The sequence below is a fragment of the Centroberyx gerrardi genome, chromosome 9 (genome assembly GCF_048128805.1).
Source record: "Centroberyx gerrardi isolate f3 chromosome 9, fCenGer3.hap1.cur.20231027, whole genome shotgun sequence".
NCBI lineage: Eukaryota > Metazoa > Chordata > Actinopteri > Beryciformes > Berycidae > Centroberyx > Centroberyx gerrardi.
The window spans coordinates 30,918,290-30,942,188 of NC_136005.1; the positions used below are offsets into that span (position 1 = coordinate 30,918,290).

Genomic DNA, 23,899 nt, shown 5'->3' on the forward strand with positions numbered 1-23,899 from the left:
ACTTGAAGCCAAAAGGATCTGAATGTAATTAGCTGACCTTACTGTGTCATGTAATTAGTGAGCATAGTATTGATCACAGTTTTAAGCAGGCAATCAGTATTCAGTAGATTGCCTTTTTAAGAAGCTTTTCTAAGCCACTTTTCCAACCCTTTCCAGTAAACTCTGGGCAGCAGTATCGACTGGATCAAAAGTCACCTGTTTATTTAAACTGAAGCTGAGCATGGGTGACAAAACACACATTCAGCACAGCAACTGGCAAACCTGATGCTTAAACCGCTCGTGACCCAGATTGGGTCTTTTCTTTGCTGGCTAAACATGGGAACCGACACCAGGTTCTGGGTGCACTTTCACATGCACAGAAGACCTGATTTTGAACTCTTTGTGACACAGAACTGGTCTTCTACTGCCATCTAAACAGGGAGAAACCACATGGAGCCTGATTTCTAACACTTTGCAGCTCAGATCTGATCTTTATGTCTGTCCAACTTACGTAGAATCTGATGTATCCTCGTTTGGGAAATCAACTTTGGGTGACAGGGTAAAACATCAGAGTTTCTGCTCTTATGCAAGTCCAACCTTTTGACTGAACGGCGTGTCAGGCACCTGTCTTGTCTCTGATAGGCTGGCTCAACCTGTCAATCAAACCCCGCTTGATCGTCTGAAGCGACCCCTCTGCCCTGCTTGGCTGTTCCTAGCTGTCAGTCAACTGAGAGTGTATAAAGACAAAGAGAGAGGGTCTAAAGTCCCTGAGACAGACTGCCATCAGTTGTCTGTACTGTCTATCTTCATCATCCTCCTTGTCTATTGGGTTTCATTCTGTTTTGATTTGTACTCGTGTGTGACTGGTGAAGCGCCAGTGGTATCCCACCAACATGCATGGAGCTGCGGGGTTACGGCTGCTGCTGCTGCTGCTGGGTTGTACAGCAGTGTGTGTGTCTGGGATGAGGAGAGAGTACTTCATCCGGATAGAGGAGGTACAGTGGAACTACGCTCCATCTGGGATGAACATCATTCACAACCGCACACTGCAAGAGGACGAGTGAGTACACACACACACACACACACATATAAGTTTATACCACATATTTACTCACACAAGTATACAGCACATGCATGCAGACTCTATTAGAAACAAATAAGCCTTATAAACAACCAGACACTGCAGCAGGCACAGGCAAATTACAACTACCATTAATCACCATTTTCAAAGTATCTATGATTACTGTATTTTTTAGTAACTGTAACAAATTACATTCAACAAATATTTGAAATCTTATTCCGTTCCTAGTCCATTTATCTGTATTCCTTTACTCCTGCCCTCGTCCATGAGTACACACACACCCCTGATGCAAACTGACAAGCCTGGTATTTTGATAGTATCTTACACTGAGTTTGAAAAGTGACTTTCACAATATATTCCATGGAAAGTGACTGCCTGCTTGATGAAAACTGTGATCATTAATGTCATTTGTCACCTTATCCCATCTAATTTCATCTAATCCGTTTCAGTTACTTTCCTTCAAAACAGACATAAAATTGTGGTAAAGTTGTGTGAGATTATGTGTATACTGCAAAATCTATTTTTCTGCTGCAGACAAGGTTTTTCCAATGCATCTCCCTCTCTCTCACTGCCTGTCTCTCTCTGTAGAGAAGCCTCGGTCTTCCTAGTGAAACGTCCGCAGCGTATCGGCTCCACCTACAAGAAGGCTGTGTACAAGCAGTACAGCGACGCCACCTACAGGACGGAGGTGGTGAAGCCGGAGTGGCTGGGCTACCTGGGGCCCATGCTGTCGGCCGAGGAGGGAGACACTCTGGTGGTCCACCTGAGGAACATCGCCTCCAGGCCTTACAGCATCCACCCCCATGGACTCAACTACAGCAAGGACAATGAGGGTGAGGAAGGAATGAATCAAACAACGATGCAATGAATGACTGAATGATAGATGGATAGATAGATAGATGTGTGTTTGTTTCTGCCTCTCCAGGAGCACTGTACCCAGACGGTACTGGTCCAGAGCAGAAGCATGATGACTCAGTGGCTTCTGGCAGGACGGTAACATACGAGTGGACCCTCCCGGCGTCCCACAGCCCCACGGCAGAGGACGGTAACTGCCTCACCAGGTTCTACCACTCCCATGTCTCTCCCCCAAGCGACATCGCCTCCGGACTGGTGGGACCCCTCATCACCTGTAAGAGAGGTATACTGGGTCCTCTTCAACCCTATCAACTAAAGATTTGAATAGTTCCCATGAGTGGTTTTACGCTGCAATATTACTCAACATACACCTCTTTACCTTCATCTTAGGTTGTTGAAAACACCACATGTAATTGCCTTAGGACATGAAAGTATACCACTTACTTCCACTACCTGTCCTCTACCAGTCAAATAAGAACTTATCCTGTCATAAGAACTGATCCAGTCAAGCTAGGCATGTGTTGTGAAAGATCAAGTAGAGGCCGTTTGTCATCTGTATCTAAAGGTATTGGAAGCTTTAGATGCTTTAGATCCTACCCTCCATGTAGACCCACGGTATTTCTTAAACTTGGGTTTTAATACCAAAATGGATTGCAGAACTGTTCCAGGTGCATTCCCTACAGTGATTATATATTTCAATGTGCATGTATCCAGTCAATCAGAAGGTGGTAAACTATGACCTCCAGTTGGTGATCATCATAAGGAAAACAACCACCAATATGACTCTTCTCTTCTCTTCTCTTCTCTTCTCTTCTCTTCTCTTCTCTTCTCTTCTCTTCTCTTCTCTTCTCCTCTGTAGGAACTCTGGACGTACATGGAGATCGGTCAGGAGACTATCTGTATGCTCTGCTGTTCATGGTGTCGGATGAGAACTTCAGCTGGTACCTGGATGACAACATCAGGACACACATCACCAACCCTGCCAACGGCCTGAAGGACGACGAGGATTTCATCGAGAGCAACAAGATGCACGGTGAGGAGAGTGTGCATATGTGCAATCACTCACACACACGCACACACACACTCTTGTTTAACCCTGAGTGTGTATTGCAGGTATAAACGGTTTTCTGTACGGTAACCTGCCTGGACTGAGCATGTGCCAAGGCAACAAGATCCAGTGGCATTTGATTGGCTTGGGCAACGAGGTAACTGTTGACTTTTTTAAATATTTGACTTTTAATAGTTTCAGTGCATCTTCATTGTATTGTCTAGTAAACAGCAGAGTGACCTACCAAGTGACCTGCTGACAGTTACCTTGTTTCTTTATTAGATTAGATAGTATTAGATAGGCAGTATGCGTCTTCTTAGTACATACCGTTTTAGTGAGGACTACACAGTACAAAGCTTTCAGACAGTCTAAATGTTACTGATCTGCACCCGACAGGTGGACATGCATTCAGTTCACTTCCACGGCCAGATCCTGACCAATCAAAACCACCACACAGACACGGTCAGCCTTTTCCCCGCCTCCACCGCCACAGTAGAGATGGTAGCTGACAACCCTGGACACTGGCTGCTGACCTGCACTGTTAATGACCACCTTATGGGTAGACACACACACACACACACACACAAAACAAAAAACACACAACAGGGCTACTGGTCCATCTAAATCACCATAAAATCATCAATGTGGTGAGATCATTTCACTTGCTCCAATGAAGTTTCTATTTAAATAAGGCTGATCACTCCACTAATATAATAAGATAATGTCATTTGATTCAAGAAATTCTTGAGACTAAAGGATTTGTTTAGATGGATATTTTTTGCAGTGTGTTCCACAATCCAATGAGAATGGGGGTGAGGATGAGGATGCTGCATCATTTTAGGAAGACAACAACATGTTTAGTGTAGGCTTGTTTGTATTGTCATTTCTTATTGTTTGGTATTGTTTGTGAGTGTTTATGTTGTGGTCTCCTCCAGCGGGCATGCAGGCTTTATTTGAGATCAAGAAGTGTTTCCCCAACGTCCATAAGCCCCGCCCACATGGTGAGCTCAGACAGTTCTTCATCGCTGCTGAAGAAGAAGTCTGGGACTACGCTCCTACACTACCCACTGACGGGTATTTATATGCACACACACACACACACACACACCCACACACACACACACACCACACACACTGGGTTGATTGGACATAAACATTATTTTGCAAAACTTTAAATAATAGTCAATTAAAGTTGTAAATGATGAAAATAAGAGACCCATTTCAAATGGTGTGTGTGTATGTGTGTGTGTGTGTGTGTATGTGTGTATATGTGTGTGTGTGTGTGTAGTGAAGCTGAGACGTACATAACCAGAGGTCCCAACCGTATTGGAAGTCGCTATAAGAAGGTTCGCTACGTTGAATACACTGACGACACTTTCTTAACCAAGATGCTACGCAGCCCGGAGGAGCAACATCTTGGAATTCTGGGTAATCTAGGCTGGGCTATGGTCGGTTTTGCAGATTGGAGTTTTACTTTTACAAAGATTTCTTGGAGGCAGAGCTACTCTGGAGAAAGAAATAATCTCATTGCTTGAGTTAAACCTCAATGGGCGGAGCCAAAGAACTTAAGGTTAAGAAATTAACTCTGATAACATGAGTGAGGTATCTCACTATGGGACACGCCCCCCTCGGTGTGTCTCCAGAAGCTATCTCCCACTACGCCAGTCTTGACTGGCTGGCTCCTGCTATAAAGCCCTGACACAATGTCAATCTCATTAAGCACACCTCTTCCTCGCTCCAGGCAAGGAGGGTGGTCTGGTGAGATACCTCATGTTATCAGAGAACCGGGGTTAATTTCTTAACCTAAAGTTCTCTTTTAAACATTCGTTTCGGGATCTCACTATGGGATATCGTGACTCCCGTATTGTCAGACAAGCTCAACTCAAGGACTGATATAATGCAGCCGATCAAACTGACATATTTGCCACTGAACCTACACTCAGGACCGAATGTGCCAATGTAGGAGTAATAACATCCAGTTTATAAAACCTGACGAAGGTATGGGGAGTTGCCCAACTGGCGGCCTCACATATCTCCTCAATAGAAACACCTCCAAACAGAGCCCACGACGTTGCCATTCCACGAGTGGAATGAGCGCGCAGTCCTGCAGGAGGTTGAAAACCCTTGCTCGTATAAGCCAAGGCGATAGCCCCTACGATCCAGTGTGAAAGGCGCTGCTTCGTAAGAGGCTTACCTGAATGAGGCACAGCCCATGACACAAACAGCTGTTCCGATTTTCTGAATCCAGCTGTTCTATCAATGTAAACACGCAACGCCCGTACCGGACAGAGTGTATTAAGTTGCTCCTGCTCCTCAGAGGAGAACGGAGGAGGATAAAATGCAGACAACTCAATAGGGTGACACGTCAGCCCCGAGTTGAGAACCTTAGGGACAAATGCGGGATTGGGTTTCAGTAAAACCTTAGAATCCCCCATTAAGAACTGCATACATGACGGATTCACCGACAGTGCATGAATGTCACTAACACGCTTTGCCGAAGCCAACGCGAGTAATAAGGCTGTCTTTAGGGAAAGCACCTTTAGTTCCACCTGACGTAACAGCTCGAATGGGGGATGAGACAATGCATCAAGCACCATTGATAAATCCCACGGGGCAGCCAGTGGTTTGGATACTGGCCGGAGGCACCGCGCCCCTCGCATAAATTGGCAAATTAGAGGATGCGGGCCTACCAGTTTATCCCCGAAGCCTACATGGCAAGCTGATATGGCAGCCAAGTATACTTTGACCATAGAAAAGGCCAAGCCCTTATCCAACAGCTCCTGCAGGAATGTCAGGATCACAGACACAATTTAACCTTTCACGGGCCAGGCCCAGAGTGCCATGCGGGTGAGGATGGAAGATCTCCCCATGCGCTTGCGACAGGAGGTCTCTGCCTCTGGTAGAGGCCATGGTTGTCCGCACAGTAACTGCATGATCTTTGCTAGCCAGTGTTTCCCCGGCCAGCAGGGAGCTACGAGGATGAGAACAAACCCCCCCTTCCGCACCCTGGCGAGAGTAGGCATGATCAGCTCTACTATTTCCGCCTGTCCATACATCCTCCAAATTTGACTCATTACCTCGCCGCAGAGTTTCCAGTCTCCATAGCGAGGATTGCCCCTGGACAGTAATTCTGCACCCGGATTCAACACGCCAGGTACGTGAGTGGCTCTCAGTGACAAAAGATGGGAGCTGCTCCACAAAATCAGTCTGTGTGCCAACATGTGTAGACAACATGAGCGCAGTCCCCCCTGTCTGTTGATATATGCCACTACTGTGGTATTGTCTGTTCTGACCAAAACATGACGTCCCTCCAGAAAGGGCAGAAAATGTTTCAGCGCAAGAGAGACTGCGAGGAGTTCCAAGCAATTTATGTGAACGGACTGCATCTATGAACCCCATATGCCATTCACTGTCCTGCCTTCGTGCGCGGCTCCCCAGTCCGTTAGAGAGGCATCTGTTGTAACCACCTTCCTGGTCAGGACCGCCCCCATTGGAACACCTGCTGTCAGAAAAACAGGACGTCTCCACGGGCGCAGGGTGAGAACGCAAGTCATGGAAACCGTAATGGTGACTGTGACATAGTGGGCTCAGTCCGAGTGATGCAACCCACTGTTGAAATGCTCTCATGTGTAAGCAATCAAGTGGAACAGCTACCAGTACTGATGCCATCAGACCTTGGAGCCTGAGACACATTCTGAATTTCACTGTAGCCCCCCTGCGGAAAAGTGCCAGACAAGCCCAAAAGGCTTCCACCCTTTCCGCTGACAGGCTCGCTTTGAATGCAATGAGTCCAGGGACAGCCCTATGAAAATGATGTTTTGGGTTGGGCTCAGAACACTCTTCCCCCAGTTTATCATGAAACTCAGGGTTGCCAGATGCGCTGTGAGCAACCTGGTGTGTTCCTGCACTTCCTGAGCAGACTGCGCTGCTATGAGCCAGTCGTCTATATACGTCACTATATATGTGAACGTATTCCCTTTTCTCTCAGAGGTGCAATAGCCGTCTCAGTGCATTTTACAAACACTCACTGGCTTAAAGAAAGCCCGAACGGGAGCACCAAGTATTTGTATGTTATGCCCTGGAATGCAAATCTCAGAAATTTTCTGTGAGGGGGGTAAATAGGGATGTGAAAGTAAGCGTCCTTCAGGTCTATGGATGAGTGCTGCAACACCACAGGCGGTGTTTTGGCTCCCCCCTGTGGCGTTACACGGGGTGAGCAGCAAGTTCTGTTCCTTTAATATTTTTTGTTTTATATTTTTTATAAACATATCTGGTTGCGCCCTCAGCCCAGGGCTTGGATGCGCACCACAAAACATTTTTATTAATGCTTTCAGTGAGGGGAGGGGGCACTAGTGTGTGCTTGAACACTGGCGTGGACACAACTATGGCTCCACTGAGCTCTGTGTGTGTCCAACTCTCCCCCTTTTTACGGGGCCGTGAACTGCGAGTGCCAACATGGCCTCTGCACGCCTCTCGTAGGGCCAGGAACATGTCCTTGTGAACAGAACTTCTTTTTGGTGGGCTGGGGCAGGCGTCTGGCTGGTCCCGCTTCCCCTGTCCTGAGGCGCACTAGGTAGCACGTCTCTTTTTCTTCACCATCTGGGTGAGAGGAGGTGAAGGTTGACCCCCTGGCTCCATGTTGGGGACTAAGGGCTTTTTAGCCCATGCACCCTTGAGCTCCGGCGGTTTGTTCCGACCCTGAGTGGCAGCCTGGGGCTGAGGCTGACGTTTGGGGATCTGGTAGGCCGGTGATTGGGCTACGGCCTGTGTAAATGTCAGCCGCGGTGGAAGGGCGGGGGGTTGCACTTTTCTGGGGAGACACAGCTTAAGTGCTTCACCCTCCCTCTTCTTTTCCTCACACCGTTTCTGCATAGTCACCACCGCTGGACCGAAAAGGCCTTTGGGGTCCATGGGCATGTCCAGGAGTTGGGTCTTCTCCTTATGGGACAGGCTAGACAGGTTTAGCCATCTTGCCCTCTCCTGGGCGACCATCAGGGCCATAGCTCTTCCTGAGGCTTGAACAGCACATCTGTGTAGACACAGGCAGAGATCAGTGATCACGCACAGTTCTTCCCACAGTGCTGGCATGGGTGAGGTCGTCATGCCCTCCTACCTGCCAAAAGCAGCGAGGATGCATTCAGGGCCCTGACAGACATGCCCACCGCTTTATAGCCTTTTCAGTCATGGAAGACTGAAAGCAGTCGGCTTTGGACGGCAGAGTGGGGCCCGCCGCAGTCATGGCAGACTTGTGCGTAGGGTGGAGGTGGGATGCCAGGAGGGGTTCCACAGGAGGCAGTTGGGAGAATTCACTGCTTTCCATGTCGGCCCAGTCCAACTCAGACTCTCCCTGGACGGGGTTCTTAGCGGAGAATGGATTGCTCCATTACCGGGTAGCCTCCTCCAGGCATTCGGGGAAGACGGGCAGTAGCTGTCTGGCCGAGCATTTAGGCAGTCTCTTGCCCTCGTAGCGAGACGTGGTGGTCTCCCTGAGGACGTTGGGCCAGGCGATGCCAAGATTTGCAGCCACTCTTTTGCAGACATCATGCAGGTCCATACTAGCTGCCGGGTCCGGCGACCCGCTAGCAGCGCTGCACCCATCGCTCGCAGCCATAAACTTTGCAGCTTGTGGCGGAGAACAGAAGGGTGCGACGTCGTCATCCTCGTCCTCTTCGGAACCGAGGCTGATAGACTCATCCCCTGATTCGAGCTCATCGTCCGCGACTTCACCAAGTTGGGCCGTGAGGCGGCGTTGAGCTGGTCGCCCCAGCTGACTCCTTCAGTGGGTTCCTGGGAGCTCACTGTCAAATCCTGTGACCCCCATCATAGGGTTTGCGCCGGACAGGCTAGCTTGGTAGTAATGGGAGATAGCTTCTGGGGACACACCGAGGGGGGCATGTCCCATAGTGAGATACCGAAACAAATGTTTGAAAGAGAACCACAGTTTTTCTGGCTAAGTAACTGTAGACTAGCCTGGTGTCCAGCCCCTATGAACCGCAGTCTTCAGCACTCTTCGAATTCGCCAGAATCGCCAGTCCAGTGAAAAAGGCAAGAGGTAAGAGAGGAGGAAGCTAATATTATGAAGCCTAGCGCTCTGCTACTAACTGAAAAAATACAAACTAGCCTTACAGCGTTATCTAGGTTAGCTAGTTAGTCTAGCTGACCTTCCAAGTTCAGACTAGCCATGCTAGCCTATATCTATCTAGATAAGCTATTTAGCTAGCCTGCTCCCCTTCCAACAAGTCATTGATATTTTTTTAAATATATTTCAACTACAGTCCCTTCATTGCGATTCAAGCTAACCTGCACTCTGAAAAACTGTGGTTCTTTAGCTCCACCCATTGAGGTTTAACTCAACCAATGAGATTTCTGCCTCCAGAGTAGCTCTTCCTCCAAGAAATATTTGTAGAACTAAAACTCCAATCTGTGTCAGTTGTGTTTTTGTACCATTCTGTTGGACAAACAACAAACTCTCTTTCAGTTTTTCCTGTGTCTGTCTGTGACTCTGTATCTTTGTGTGTATGTGTACGTGTGTGTGTGTGTGTGTGCCTGCAGGTCCAGTGCTGCGCGCTGAAGAGCAGGACACTATCAAGGTGGTGTTTAAGAACAAGGCCAGTCGACCCTACACTATCCAGCCACATGGTGTGCAGTACAGTATAGAACAAGACGGGACGCTCTATCACAATGAACTGGAAGGTTAATACACACACACACACACACACACACACACACACACACACATACACTGAACAATGAACAGCATTTTCACCCTCTTTGATATGTCTTCCTCCCCACTTCTCCTCTTCTTGTCTTCTCCTCTTCCGCTCCAGAGTCTTACACAGCTAAGAAACTGCGTGAGCTGAAGAGGGAACAAAGTGAGTTGATCAGTAGAAGTCCTTAAGACCTACATAACACCTCCATCCTAAGTTCCCTCCAGGGAATGAAATCAAATAATCAAAAACTGTATATTAAAACCTCTGCTTTTACTAATTCTCCTAATCTCTCCCTATTTAGGGGTAGTGACCCCTCCCCCGGCCGCTCTGGTCAAACCAGGGACGGTGTACAGTTATGAGTGGGTGGTGCCTGTGGGTGCTGGGCCAGTAGAAGGGGAGGGAGACTGTCTGAGCTATCTCTACTACTCTGGAGTGGATCCTGTTAAAGACACCAACTCTGGACTGGTGGGACCGCTCCTCGTCTGTCGACCTAAAGCGTTGAAGAAAGGAGTGCAGGTGAGGAGAGAGGGAGACACAAAGAGACAACAGAGGACCATTACTGGTCTGTAAGACACTTTTCTCTCTCTCTCTCTATCTTTCCCTCTTCTCTCTCTCTTTCTCTTCCCCCCCTATAGAAGAACTATGATAAAGAGTTCAACCTGCTGGCTACGGTGTTTGATGAGAACTTGAGCTGGTATCTGGACGACAACATTAGGACCTTCACCAGGGCTCCCAACACCGTTAACAAGGAGGATGAGGGCTTTATGGAGAGCAACAAGATGCACGGTGAGCACACACACACACACACACACACACACATATTAGAGTCTGTAGATTAGTCTCCCTGATCAGTGAACACTTAGAATGAAATTCTGCGTCAGTTTCTATGCATTTATTTCTTTATACTGTATCTTTATGTGAAATGTTAAGATAATCATCCCCATCTCTCTCTCTCTCTCTCTCTCTCTCTCTCTCTCTCTCTCTCTCTCTCTCTCTCTCTCTCTCTCTCTCTCTTTCAGCCATCAATGGCTTTGTGTATAGGAACCTTCCAGGCCTGACCATGTGTAAGGGGGCCAAAGTAACGTGGCACCTGTCAGGACTGGGTTCGGAGATGGACATCCACAGCCTCTATTTCCACGGCAACCGCTTCCTCTACCGCCAGAACAGACGAGACAGCATCAGCGTGTTCCCTCACATCTCACACACTGTCACCATGGAGCCGGACAGCATGGGTATGAAACATTCAGCTTCAGCTTCATTTCATTTACTAATCACATCAGGTCTCTCCAGTGAGTCTCAATGGCCTTCCAGCTGTGGATCCATTCTGCTCCGCTGTCCATCGTTGTTTACCTGGTTGGTGTCTAGTAGTGTTATTGTCAAGCTTAGCCTGTGTGTGTTAGATGTAATGTGTGTATGTGTGTGTGTGTGTTCCAGGTCAGTTTGAAGTGGTGTCTGCGACAGTGAACCACCATCATGGCGGGATGCGAGCCAACTACACGGTGCAGAAGTGCAGCATGTTTCAGCGTCAGGGTGAGACCATGCTGCACTCTAAAACCTACTACATCGCTGCCATGGAAACAGACTGGGACTATGCTCCAAACCGCACCTGGGAGACTGACATGTTCAACGGACTGGCTGACAGGTAGCACACACACACATGCAATGTCAGACCAGTTTATAGGTTAACGGATATTGGCCAGTCAGTGTCGTCCACCATCGATATGATGGAGGTGAAGATACATGACTTTACTGAACAGCTTCAGGGTGTCGGCATGTAAAACCTGCACTGAAACCTGCCTCACTCTGCCTGAAGGAGCTGCTAACTAATTTCAGTAGTCTGGTAGGTTTCAATGGAGAGTGTTAGTGTCCTATGATGGTCTACATGATGTTTCAAAGGCTTTTGAAAATTCCAGGAGAAACACTGAATCCTTGTAATTTGGGGGATTTTTTTGGCATGAAATTCACACTCAATACACACTCAAATACATCTAAATGGGCGAGAGACACACAGAGACATTTGTATGTACATATTACACACAAATAAGTCTGACTCTCTCTCTCTCTCCTTCTCTCTCTCTCTCTCTCTCTCTCGCCAGTCCTGGTTCAGTCTTTATAGACCAGCAGAATAAGTATATAGGCTCCCGTTACAAGAAGGTGGTCTACCGCCAGTTCACCAATGACAAGTTCACCAAGCAGGTGGAAAGAGCGGCCGATATGGAACACCTTGGCATTATGGGTAGGCTGGGAGAGCAGGGGTAATGTACGGGAATTCACAAAGACTGCCATCATTCATACTGTAAAAGTGAAACATCATGCATTAAACATTATGCAATTCTACAACTTCTTCAGAATGAATACTGTTTTAACTCAAGCTCCAGCTTGATCAGTGTAGTAGTAAGAGAATGTAATATACTTTCCTCCTCTCCTCTCCCCTCCTCTGCCCTCCTTTCCTCTCCTCTCCCCTCTCATCTCCTCTCTCTTCTCCTCTCCTCTCCTCTCCCCTCCTCTCCCTTCCCCTCTCCTTCTCTCTCCTCTCCTCTCCTCTCTCATCTCCTCTCTTCTCCTCTCCTCTCTCTCCTCTCCTCTCCTCTCAGGTCCTATGATCCATGCTGATGTGGGGGATAAGGTGAAGATAGTTTTTAAGAACATGGCGTCCAGGTCTTACTCGATCCATGCCCATGGAGTCAAGACAGAAACCCCTGATGTCTACCACACCACACCAGGTACAGACAGGCAGACGAATGTGTGTAACTTGAGTTTCTGAATACAATGTGGGACTCAAAATCCTGAAAACTACATCTGTGCCTTTACCAGGTGAGACCCACACCTACTATTGGTACGTTACCAAGACAACGGGACCAACCGCAGAGCAAGAGGAGTGTTCTGTTGGGGCGTACTACTCTACTGTTGATGTTAACAAGGTAGGCGAACACACACAAACACACCACACAGACGCACACAGACACTCACACACTGACACGTTGTTGTCCCGCCCCCCCAGGACCTGTACAGCGGTCTGATTGGTCCATTGGTGATCTGTCGACGTAGCTGGGGCAGGTGAGTATTTCTCCATTACATCTACAGTGAAGAATCAGTTAGTGCTCTGACTTACAGTGGGAACTGGAACTTGTTATTGTATGTGTTGCATCTATAATGACAGCAGTAATGTACAGTGTTATAAATTGTGTTGCTTCCAGGTCTCTAGGTCTGAAGAAGGAGGTAGAAGAGTTTGCACTGCTCTTCGTGGTCTTTGATGAGAATGAGAGCTGGTAGGTAGAGAAAGCCTAAGACTAAGACTATAACCCTAAAACTAACCTTAGCCCCACCTGTAGTCCAAACCCTAAAACTAACCGTAGCCCCAGCTGTAGTCCAAACCCTGGATCAGCGCTCTTCCTGCTCTCTGATGAGAACTACAGCTGCTCAGTAGGAGGGACAAACATTTCACAGCATCCTACCTCATGTTTTAATTCCACCTTCATCGTATTTCTTCCTCTTAGCCCTTACTTAACCAGCTATAGGTTAACTAAGACACATATGTGACACAGACACGCACACTCTTCACTGTCAAGTTTAATTGCTGTACATTTATTGCACTTGGGGAAAATTCTTCTTCTTCTTGTTATTACTCCAGGTACCTGGATGAAAACATCAGGACCCACATCAGGAACCCTGCCAGAAACCTGAAAGAAGACGAAACCTTTATAGAGAGTAACAAGATGCACGGTGAGATAAACACACACACACACACACACACATGCACACACACACACACACACACACACAGATGAACTGCAGCCTTTTAATTAACTGGATGATATGATTTTTCTTTTTTTATCCAATGAGCCACTTCATGATCTGCCAATCAAAGCATCCTGGCATCAGAAAAGTTCTCTGCTTTGTTTCTCAGTCTTGATGCGTGTGTTTTTTCATCTAGACCTCACAAGAAATTTGCCTGAACCTCTTTCCAATGTGTGTGTGTGTGTGTGTGTGTGTGTGTGTGTGTGTGTGTGTGTCTGTGTGTGTGTGTGTGTGTGTGTCTATATGTGCAGGTATTAATGGTCTTCTGTATGGTAACCTGGTTGGTTTGAACATGGAGGTCGGTGATAAGGTTTACTGGTATCTGATGGGAATGGGCAATGAAGTGGATATACACACCGTACACTGGCATGGACACAGTGTGGAATACAAGGTACACACATACACACACACACACACACACACACACACACAGCACACCTGCATAGGACACAGCATGGTGGAGAAGGTAACACACACACTGTAGAATCAAACACATGTTGGGTATGGCATGTATTCACAGAGCAAAGAGCGTTCATACACACACACGCACATGCACACGCACACACACACACACATGCACGCACAAACACACACACGCATGCTAATCCCCTCTGTCTCTCTAGTTGGGTGGAGGTCCTCATCGTACTGATGTGTTTGAGCTGTTTCCAGCCACCTTCCAGGTAAAACCTTATCATCTCAGCAGATCTACACAGTTTGTGATGGAAGTTATTGCCAATCTTCAGCATCTTAACAGCAAATAAACACAAAAACATCTCAAAAATCACCTTGCAATGAATCAAACTGTGTTCTCAGACGGTGAAGATGCGTCCTCAGTATGCTGGAACTTGGCTGCTCCACTGTCACGTCACTGACCACATCAAAGCTGGCATGGAGACTGTGTACACTGTGACTGAAAAGGGTAAGGGACTGTGTGTGTGTGTGTGTGTGTGTGTGTGTGAGTGTGTGTGTGTGTGTGTGTGTGTGTGTGTGTTACATTATGAAAGAGACGGATAGAGAGACAGAGAGTTGGACTGGGAGAGAGATGGAGAGGATGCTGATGATGATGTTTTGTGCTAGGTGCTAATGTGTGTGTGTGTGTGTGTGTGTCTTCAACAGGAAAGAGGAGAGGAATCTTTGGCTGAACAGTAGAGAAGAATGGATCAGCATCTGGAAAAGAAGGAAAAAACACACAAACTCAAAAGAGTGTCTCCAAAGAGTCATTTTATGGAAGTGTATATTTTTATAGTTGTCTGACAGCTTTGATAAGACAAAAGGTGGCACATGTAAAACACAATGAAGCACTATGTCATGTAAAACGAAGAAGAATGGAAGAGGGACAGAGGAACAAAGCAACAAAGATGATATTTCCCTATCATGATTATTTGAGCATGAAAATAAATGATTTTGAGCATGAAAGATGTCTTATTATTTGCATAGAGCTATTTTCAAAAGTACAATGAATGAATGATTTGTGACCAGTGTAGAAAATGTGATCAAGAAAATGCTGTCACATCATCAGCATGTAAAATATATAGATGGAGGTAAGCAGTGATGCAAACAATAAACAAAAAATCACCGGTCCTTATAGAAAATCGTTTTTTCCCCCTATCATACAAGTTTGATACAACTTACAGGCCAACTATGAATTTATATCAGAAAGATTTTTGTTATCTTAAAAAATGGTTAAACTCCTCCACAAATATAACGTTGGTCAAACTGGCTTTAGGTGGTTTACTCTCCTATAGAAATGAGTCCAGACGGCCAAATGCGCATTATTAGTATATTTACAGGTGAAAGATGTCAGAAAAAGAGACATTGTTGTAAAAAGGTCCAGTAGTTATTTTATGGTTCTATGTTGCTAGCTGCTAGTTCTTAGAGTCAGAGAACAGCTGTGTCACATGTGATGCCACAGTGCAACATTCCCTGTTTAAATGCTGTTTCGAATGAGAATCATCACTTGTCCCCACAGACTTGACCCGAGAGCACGCTTCGACTCAAGAGACATTTTGGCATCGATTAACTACATTCATTTGTTCATTCATTTAGGCACTTATTAATTCATTTATTTTTTCATTTATACATTTTTCGTTAATTCATTCGTTTATTCGTTGATTTGTTTCGTTTTTAGGTGAATTTTTGTGTGTGTTTTGTCCGGTTTTTCTTTCGTTTTTTGTTTTGTTTTGTTATATTTTCACACCAAAAGCCGGACCTGGTTAGGACTTGGGACCATGGGCAGCACCCTCTCCAAACCGGTAAGATTGGCTCATTTTCATCTTTGTAGTGGAACAAATTTGTCTTTCTTGTGTGTTTTCACGGTGTAACTTGAGCTACAAGTAAAAAACTTTGTGAAGGATGTGAAATGCAGCTCAGAAAAAGGTTGTGTGTCAACTGAGATGTGATGGTTCCGAGTAAAACACAGTAATTGTTTCATTAATTATGAATTATTGTGGATTTTTATGGGTCCGTGGGGTCAAAGTGTTGCTAACGTTGTTAGTTCACGGAGCTTCTCTCTAAGCTTCTCTACAGCGCGCGGACACTGGACTTGTTATTGTTTGAATGAAGCACGCGCTTTAGCTCGAGCAGCTGTTCTGACTTTAGAATGCTTTTGACCTCAGCGAACACACACACGTGATGTTTCAATATTTAAAAGAAAAAATGGTTTCTGCAGCATGAGCCACGACCAGCGATATTATCTGGTTAGATAATAAATAAATAAGAACTTCATTTATACAGCGCTTTTCCAAACAAGTTCTTTACAAAGCAAATAATATATTAAATAGAGAGCAAGCATACAGTAAAAGTAGATAAAAAGGAAACAAAAACAAATGAAAATAGAAAAAATGAGACATACAAAATCCTACACCAGGCATAAAAACGGGACATAATTGGACATTATTATTAAACAGGGGCCATTCCTAAACTAAAATGTATCTTTATTATGAAATGAATTATTATTATTATTATTATTATTATTGTTATTATTAATTTAGTCCTGAAGTAGGCCTACTCTTACTCCAATTTAGTAAATACTGTGTGTTTCAAAAGTGACTAAACAATTTTTAATTAACATATAATTAAAAATTTGTAACAATTTAATGCTTCAGGATCCATTTCCTCTGTTCAGTCGTCCAATTAAGTGTACCTGCAAGAAAAATATTTAATAATACAGTGAAATATTATATATAAAAATGTGTATTTATACATTATGCCCTGATGAAGACATATTGTCGAAACCATGGTCGAAACTTTGGCTCAGTAAATTATATGCATCCCATTATATATTATTAGTGCTGCAACTGTCACTCAGCGATCTGGTGGAAGAGTCTTGCTGCCTTCAAGTGCTCCTCGTTTGCTCGTACTTTCGATTGTTCCAGTCGTAAATACATCTCGTATATTCAAGTATTTAGAAATAACTAAATTGACCCTGCAACAAAGGTAGCTTTTTTGGTGACTATTTTAGAAACCATGGTACACTTTGTGCTACAACAGCAGAATGAAGAGGAGAATATTCATACAACAGTTTTGTAATTGATATTTTAAGAAGTGTATTAACTAAAGTTATTGTGCGTGGCACCAGAAGTTAAACAAAAAGTGAGAATGTCACATATTGGCTTCTTGGTTATCATGTAAAATTTGACTTTCCCCATTGGTATTTACCATTTTATTGGGTCGTTCAAGCTCGCTCTTCCGTAATTACAATTTTTCTGACAGCACTGGAAGGCAGCATCTGCTCGCTACTGTTACGACGGTTGGCGCGGTGCTGAAGAAGTGCGGAAAATCTGGGAGATGAGGTAACATGGGCCTGAAGATTGGACTTTTGGACCCACAAGTGCAATGGTTTAGCTTCAAAACATTTCTATTATGCTGTTTGGATTAATTTATGGTCATTTTTACCTTTTTGGAACTAAATAAACTATCTCTATTCACTCCAGTTGTTTTGGAAAAAGTTGCTATGGAGCTGTGCTAGCTAGTTTGTGTTATATTGAATTACAAACTTCACCAGTGTTTCAGCTGACAGGAGGGTCATTAGATAATGACAAAATTTAAATTTTTGGGTGAACTGTTCATTTAAGAGAGCTAAAATCCTCCAAATGAAATTATAAATACTTTGTTTAAATCCTTGATAATATTCATTGGGCCAATGAGACATAAACAGATCTACATATTCCTTCCGCTTTGGCCAATGATACCAGGCCAAACAAATAAGTCTCTCATTAGCCTATGAGGCCCTTTTCACAAACATGGCTGCCGTACTTCCGCAGGTTATAACTTGGTTCTCACTATTGGCAACAATGTTAAAAAGCAAACTTTCTGTCGCCCGTAACTCTGTCTGTGATCACTTATTTTGTGTTTCAACACAATGTATAACACAATACAGGTGTTGTCACTGATATATGTTTCTGTTTCTGCGCAACTATGAAAAACGAGGGTCACAAAATGCTAACTAAATTAGCGTTAGCCTTGGTTAGCCAGTTAGCATTTTGTCAGCCTCGATCACAGTTACTAGCGCAGTGACAACAGAAACAGAAACATATGTCAGTGACAACACCTGTATTGTGTTATATATTATGTTGAAACACAAAATAAGTGATCAAATACAGAGTTACAGGTGACATAAAGTTGGCTTTTTAACATTGCTGCCAATGGTGAGAACCAAGCTATATCCTGAGGAAGTACGGCAGCCATGTTTGTGAAAAGGGCCTATTAGCCATGGATTTAATTTTTCTTCAATTTAACAAAAATAGCATTAAAATTCAAATTACTTCTCTGTTGTTCATCTTTACATATAATTATACCCAGGTACGTTACTATGGAGGACCGTAACTGCCAAAATCAAAAATAAATAAAGAAATAAATAAATGACTCAATAAATAAATAAATATGCCATTAAATGCACCAAATTCCCCTATTTATTTACTTTCCCATTTAATTTTCCATTTTATTTATTAATTCTTTTCATTTTATTTATTTCTGTATTTATGTCTGTATTATATTTTCCCTTTGCATTTTCCCCCGATTTATTTCCCCAAAGGTATTTATTTCTGTGTTCTATTTTTACCTTTACATTTCTTTATGCGTTTCTGCTTCATTATGCAAATGATGGGGCTGTGTCTCATGGGGTCAACTTTTCGCCTATTGGTTGATCGACATCAGAGTGCCTAGGTCGACTATACATGCCTTGCTCCCACACTGGTGGCCAGCAGGTGGCCAGGCTAGGAAGGAGAAGTGTTAACCAACATGGCAGCTCCTTGTAGAAGAAAACTCTGTGACACAACATGTAAAACCGTACATTTTTTAGGCGGAATCTGTCAACCGAACAAGAGGAGGCAACTGCCGAAGTTTTACAGACACGGTTACAGCAGGATGTCTCAGAACGGTAGGTTGAAATTTCAGTGTGTTGTTCATACTTTCTCACCGTGCGTGTGTATGTGGTTGCGTCAGCTATGTGGTATTTCTGGATAGCCATAGTGGACAAATTTGTATCCCATAAAAACGATATCTAACGTTACCTGCCGGAGTGTCTCGCACGGTAACTGTACCGCATGGTTTGTTTGATTCATTTTTAGCCTGACGTTCACTGGTGCCGGTGGTTTGAGGCTGTCTAGTCAACACAGTAGGTGTCGGTAGCTTTTCGCTGGCTAACATTACTTGGATAGCTGCTGTAATTTTATTCCATGAAGTGTCTTACAATTGCCGTTGTACTGGCTAGCGATACACACCAGACATTATGTAGTTATTACGTTCAAATACATCAAATTGATGTGTGATGTGTGCGAAAGAAGAACTCCTCTTCAGGGGATACAAATATAGTCACGACACCGGCAAACATATGGTTATGCCCCATGCTTTCTACCATTTGGACATATGACTGTCGTAATTTATGCCAGTGTTATTCAGCTATAACGCTAGCTCAACAGTTTTAGAACTATAGCTGTAATATTCAACCATTGCATCTCATGGAGGCCTGCTGGTCATTCCCCCTGTACATAACATCTTACCTCTTTTAGAGTTGACACCTTTGTTTGTCCTGTACATTAGTTTGTACAGTACTCACATCTACTCTAAATTGTCTGTGCTAAATAATAAACATATAATATAGATAAACGTAATTATCAGTGTAATGTTCCTATAAAGCTTACAAAATTCAATAAGTTACCCTTTCTCATTCCTTAGGTTACCAGAAGAATGAATCAGCTTCAGGATCCACCTACATGCATGGTGGATCATCCTGGTCTGCAGCCTGTATGTTTGAATGTGTTCTCACTACATAATGCAATGGACATTTATAAAGCAGACTATGGGCCCTTACAGCTTAGAGGTATAGAGCAGTAAGTTTCTTTTATGCATTCTGTGCATGAATTGATTTGAACATGTGACTTTGGATAATACTTTACATGACAATAAATTTGAGTAAAATGACTGTGTTGTTATACTTTATTACACATCCATGTAGAAAAAACTTCAGCACTTAAAAGTCTTTTAGTGACAGGGGCATAGGACAAAAGTTACTGAATAAGTAATATAATCCCACACACTGTCTACACTTGCATGGTGCTTTATTACATTTCAGTCATTGAAATGTAATAAAGCACCATATAAGTGTAGACTTATATACGTTTTTCCCTTTACACACCCATGTAAAGTAAATGTGAAACCAATAAGTAACCACAACACTGACTGTTCATACAGAATACAATTATTTTATTTTAGAAAAAGCATAAAAAAGGCACATGTAAAAACATAACACTGCTTATGCAGGACCATAATGGAGTGCTGTTATGTTACAAAATCTACATCTGTGAGTGTACACACGGGAGTGTTCCACTGTAGCAGTTATTGCAGTGTAGTAAAGTAGTGCAGTATCAATGACCAAAATGATTTATAATTTGATGTTTTTAGTTATCTGTTATGTATTCGTGGAAAACACCCAACTACAACCTGACCTCATGCCAGATAACCAAAACAACAAAAGAAGAGACTAAGTATTCAAATGAAATATATTGACGGTATGTGTACCCTCTTCTCAGTGTCTAGCCTACAGATCCTTTGTCAGCTAGTGCTGGGGCTTTCTAGGTCGCAGGGTCAGAGTAGTGATACCAGTGTGTGTGGTGCTGTGCAAATGCTGTGAGCTCCGTGATGCTGCCAGCTACGTCAGGTTCAGGCTGCCTCTTGATTGAACCGAGACACGTGGCTGCAATGACGGCCTGTCAGACTGGGCGCACGGGTCTTCTGGGATGGGGATCTTCAAAACCTGGCTCACATAAGGTGCAGGGTCCTGGAAGACGTGATCAAAGATGAGGTCCATCAACTCATCGATGTAATCTGTGGAGTAACAGAAACACAGAAGTCATCAGTTGTTCCATTACAAAAGAATATACATTGGTATGTAGCAAAATGTGCAATTCTGATTCATAAATTATTTTATACTATAGTTTATACTTTGTTATAACATTTGCATATTTATTTAATGACTGTCTGAGATGTGCTGGCCTCATAGCAGGGAATAGCAATGTTTAATGCAACCAATTATGTCAAAAAATTTTTAGGATATTGCATCATGAGTAATACCTACGCCTTACAATATACTGCAATCCAGTAACATTACCACAAACTACAGCCTCAATAATTACTATGTAGTTGATTCTAAACACAGTCTCAAGAAAAAATAGGACATTACAACCTCGAGAAAGGTAGCGTTTATTGTAGTCTCGTTGTTCAGGTTTTCTAGTTATTTTTTGCCACAACCCCAGCTGATTACAAGACTAGAGTTACCAGACTAGGTGCAAAGACAGAACATGAAATGTTACATGTCATCAGCCAGTAACTCCCTTCCATTCATTTGGCGTTAGAAGTTAAATGTTTGCGGTGAGCAGAGTCCCCGATAAACAAAGTACTGTTCGAGTTTTGCCACGTTAGAGATGTGTCCGCAAAGTGAGCCAGAGGAGCTAACCTTAGCTAACGCTAACGCTAGATTAGCATGCCACTAACGGCACTAATTTAGCCCCTAACCTCGATCATAGTAGGTTTGTCCTTTCGGGACCTGGTTAACTAGACGATTGCTAACTGTTGTCGTTGTGGCCAACAGGCTTCCTCGTATTCACAGGCCCACATCAAACACTTTCTCACTGGGACTGCAGCTAAATCGCTAACGTTACCCGATGCTAATCGGACTGAAATACCATAAACTACCGTATCCATTTCTCATTCTCATGCTACGTTAGCAGACACGTTTTGACGGCACACAGATTTCAGTGTAACACCAGTTGCTATAATTTTAAATTCTTACAGACAAATACATAAAATCCTGTAACTTACCGCAACAGCAATCCACCCCGAGACCTCACATGCACACTCACCTTATGCCATACTCTGCCATCCGACGGTGAATTGTTCTTTCACCAACCCCAAAAAGCCTTGCAATGTCACCGATAGACAAACCCGCAAGCAAAAAACTTTCCTTTCTCTAGCGATCTCCTGACTGGAGGTAGCCATTTCTGTAGTGAGTGAGCCTGGCCACCGGTGTGGGAGCAAGGCATGTATAGTCGATCTAGGCACTCTGATGTCGATCAACCAATAGGCGAAAAGCAGAAACGCATAAAGAAATGTAAATGTAAAAATAGAACACAGAAATAAATACGTTTGGGGAAATAAATACAGAAGCAAATTAAAACAGAAGTATAAATAAATAGGGGAATTAATACAAAGGTATATAAATACAAAAGCAAATTAAAACAGAAGTATAAATAAATAGGGGAATTAATACAAAGGTAAATAAATACAGAAGCAAATTAAAACAGAAATATAAATAAATAGGGGAATTTATTTATTTATTGAGTCATTTATTTATTTCTTTATTTATTTTTGATTTTGGCAGTTCCGGTCCTCCATACATTACAGTATTTTGAAATTCACCTTGTTCTTTCTAACAGGCTGTTGACAATGGCAGGCCTACTCCTAGCTGCGCCTCAGCCACTGTGGTGAAGAGACGCTCTTCTCTCCGCCTTTCTCCTCTCTCCTCTCCTTCCTCCTCCCCCTCCTCCACTTTTTCTCCCTCCTCTCCCCTCTCCACCACCATCTCTTCCCTCTCTGCCTCCATCTCTTCCCTCTCTGCCACTATCTCTTCCCTCTCTGCCTGTGTCTCTTCCCTCGAAACTGCCATCTCTCCTTTCTCCACCGCTATTTCTCCCTCCTCCTCCTCCCCCCTCCACCACTGTTTCCCCCTCCTCCTCCCCCTCCACCACTGTTTCTCCCTCCTCCTCTCCCCCCTCCACCACTGTTTCCCCCTCCTCCTCCCCCTCCACCACTGTTTCTCCCTCCTCCTCCTCCCCCTCCACCACTGTTTCCCCCTCCTCCTCCCCCTCCACCACTGTTTCCCCCTCCTCCTCCACCACTGTTTCCCCCTCCTCTTCCCCCTCCTCCTCCCCCTCCACCACTGTTTCTCCCTCCTCCTCCTCCTCCTCCCCCTCCACCACTGTTTCCCCCTCCTCCTCCCCCTCCACCACTGTTTCTCCCTCCTCCTCCTCCCTCTTCACCACTGTTTCTCTCTCCTCCTCCTCCCTCTTCACCACTGTTTCTCCCTCTTCCACCATCCGCCCCTTGAACTCCTCATCAGATCCAGACAGCCAGGACCTGAGTGTGGAGAACAGCGCCATCGACAGGTAGAATATGACGCAGGCTAATTAAAGCTAATGATATATTTTTTACTGTGGCTGTTCAGCAGGAATCCGACCATCACTGAGAGCTCCATTCTCTTCCATTATTCAATTTGTCTGGTCAAACCAACTTAAAGGGACACTGTGATGTTTTGAATTCTATATTTGTTCCCACTAAATACTGCTTGTTAGCATTGCTTTCAGTCATTCATTATGGAAACTCCATAGTCCATTGGCTGAAGAAGAAAAATAACACTTTAAGTCAAAAAATCAAGGTATCCCTTTAAGTGTCTTGTTTTAAGTGAATGGAAGTGGTTCCTGCAATGCTGAGACATGTTGTGGGGTGATATTAACATTTTGAGATTAAACTGTAAGCATCATGTATGCCTCAGTATCATGGTCAGTGTGCCTGTGTAGCTGCTTTGTCCTAAACGAGGTACACTGTTTTTTAGGATTCCAGCAGTTCCTGAGGCGCTTGGCCAGGAAGCACCGACTGAGTCTCCTGGTATCGCTGCCACAGCAGGTACATTTAATAACAGATATGTCATGATATGTATGTTTGTATGTATGATATATATAGATTTATTGTCCATATGCCACTCCAAAACTGCTCTCTCATTAGTTCATGTTTTTCTCCTCATAAGTCTCCTTGGAGCTGCCTTGCTCTGGATCTCTGGAGAGGTATTACTGTTTTTCTCCATGAAACAGGTTTCTCATACAGCAGTGGAAACCTAGGACAGTTTAGAGATCAGATATGTTGCTTACAGATACATTT

The 23,899-nt window shown here is 44.2% G+C and overlaps 1 protein-coding gene across 1 annotated transcript; it reads left to right on the plus strand.

Moving 5' to 3' along the window:
- Positions 1 to 872: 872 nt before the first annotated feature.
- cp (ceruloplasmin) lies at positions 873 to 14,744 on the plus strand. The gene is given in 24 exon segments (XM_078285868.1): positions 873 to 1,039; positions 1,649 to 1,893; positions 1,986 to 2,198; positions 2,775 to 2,948; positions 3,029 to 3,120; positions 3,360 to 3,522; positions 3,899 to 4,037; positions 4,252 to 4,391; positions 9,516 to 9,656; positions 9,791 to 9,959; positions 9,961 to 10,189; positions 10,309 to 10,459; positions 10,693 to 10,905; positions 11,108 to 11,315; positions 11,770 to 11,909; positions 12,268 to 12,396; positions 12,488 to 12,594; positions 12,675 to 12,730; positions 12,871 to 12,942; positions 13,305 to 13,396; positions 13,723 to 13,862; positions 14,095 to 14,151; positions 14,285 to 14,390; positions 14,588 to 14,744. Coding segments are annotated over 24 exon segments (3,369 nt in total). The 3' UTR covers positions 14,614 to 14,744.
- The last annotated feature ends 9,155 nt before the right edge of the window (positions 14,745 to 23,899 follow it).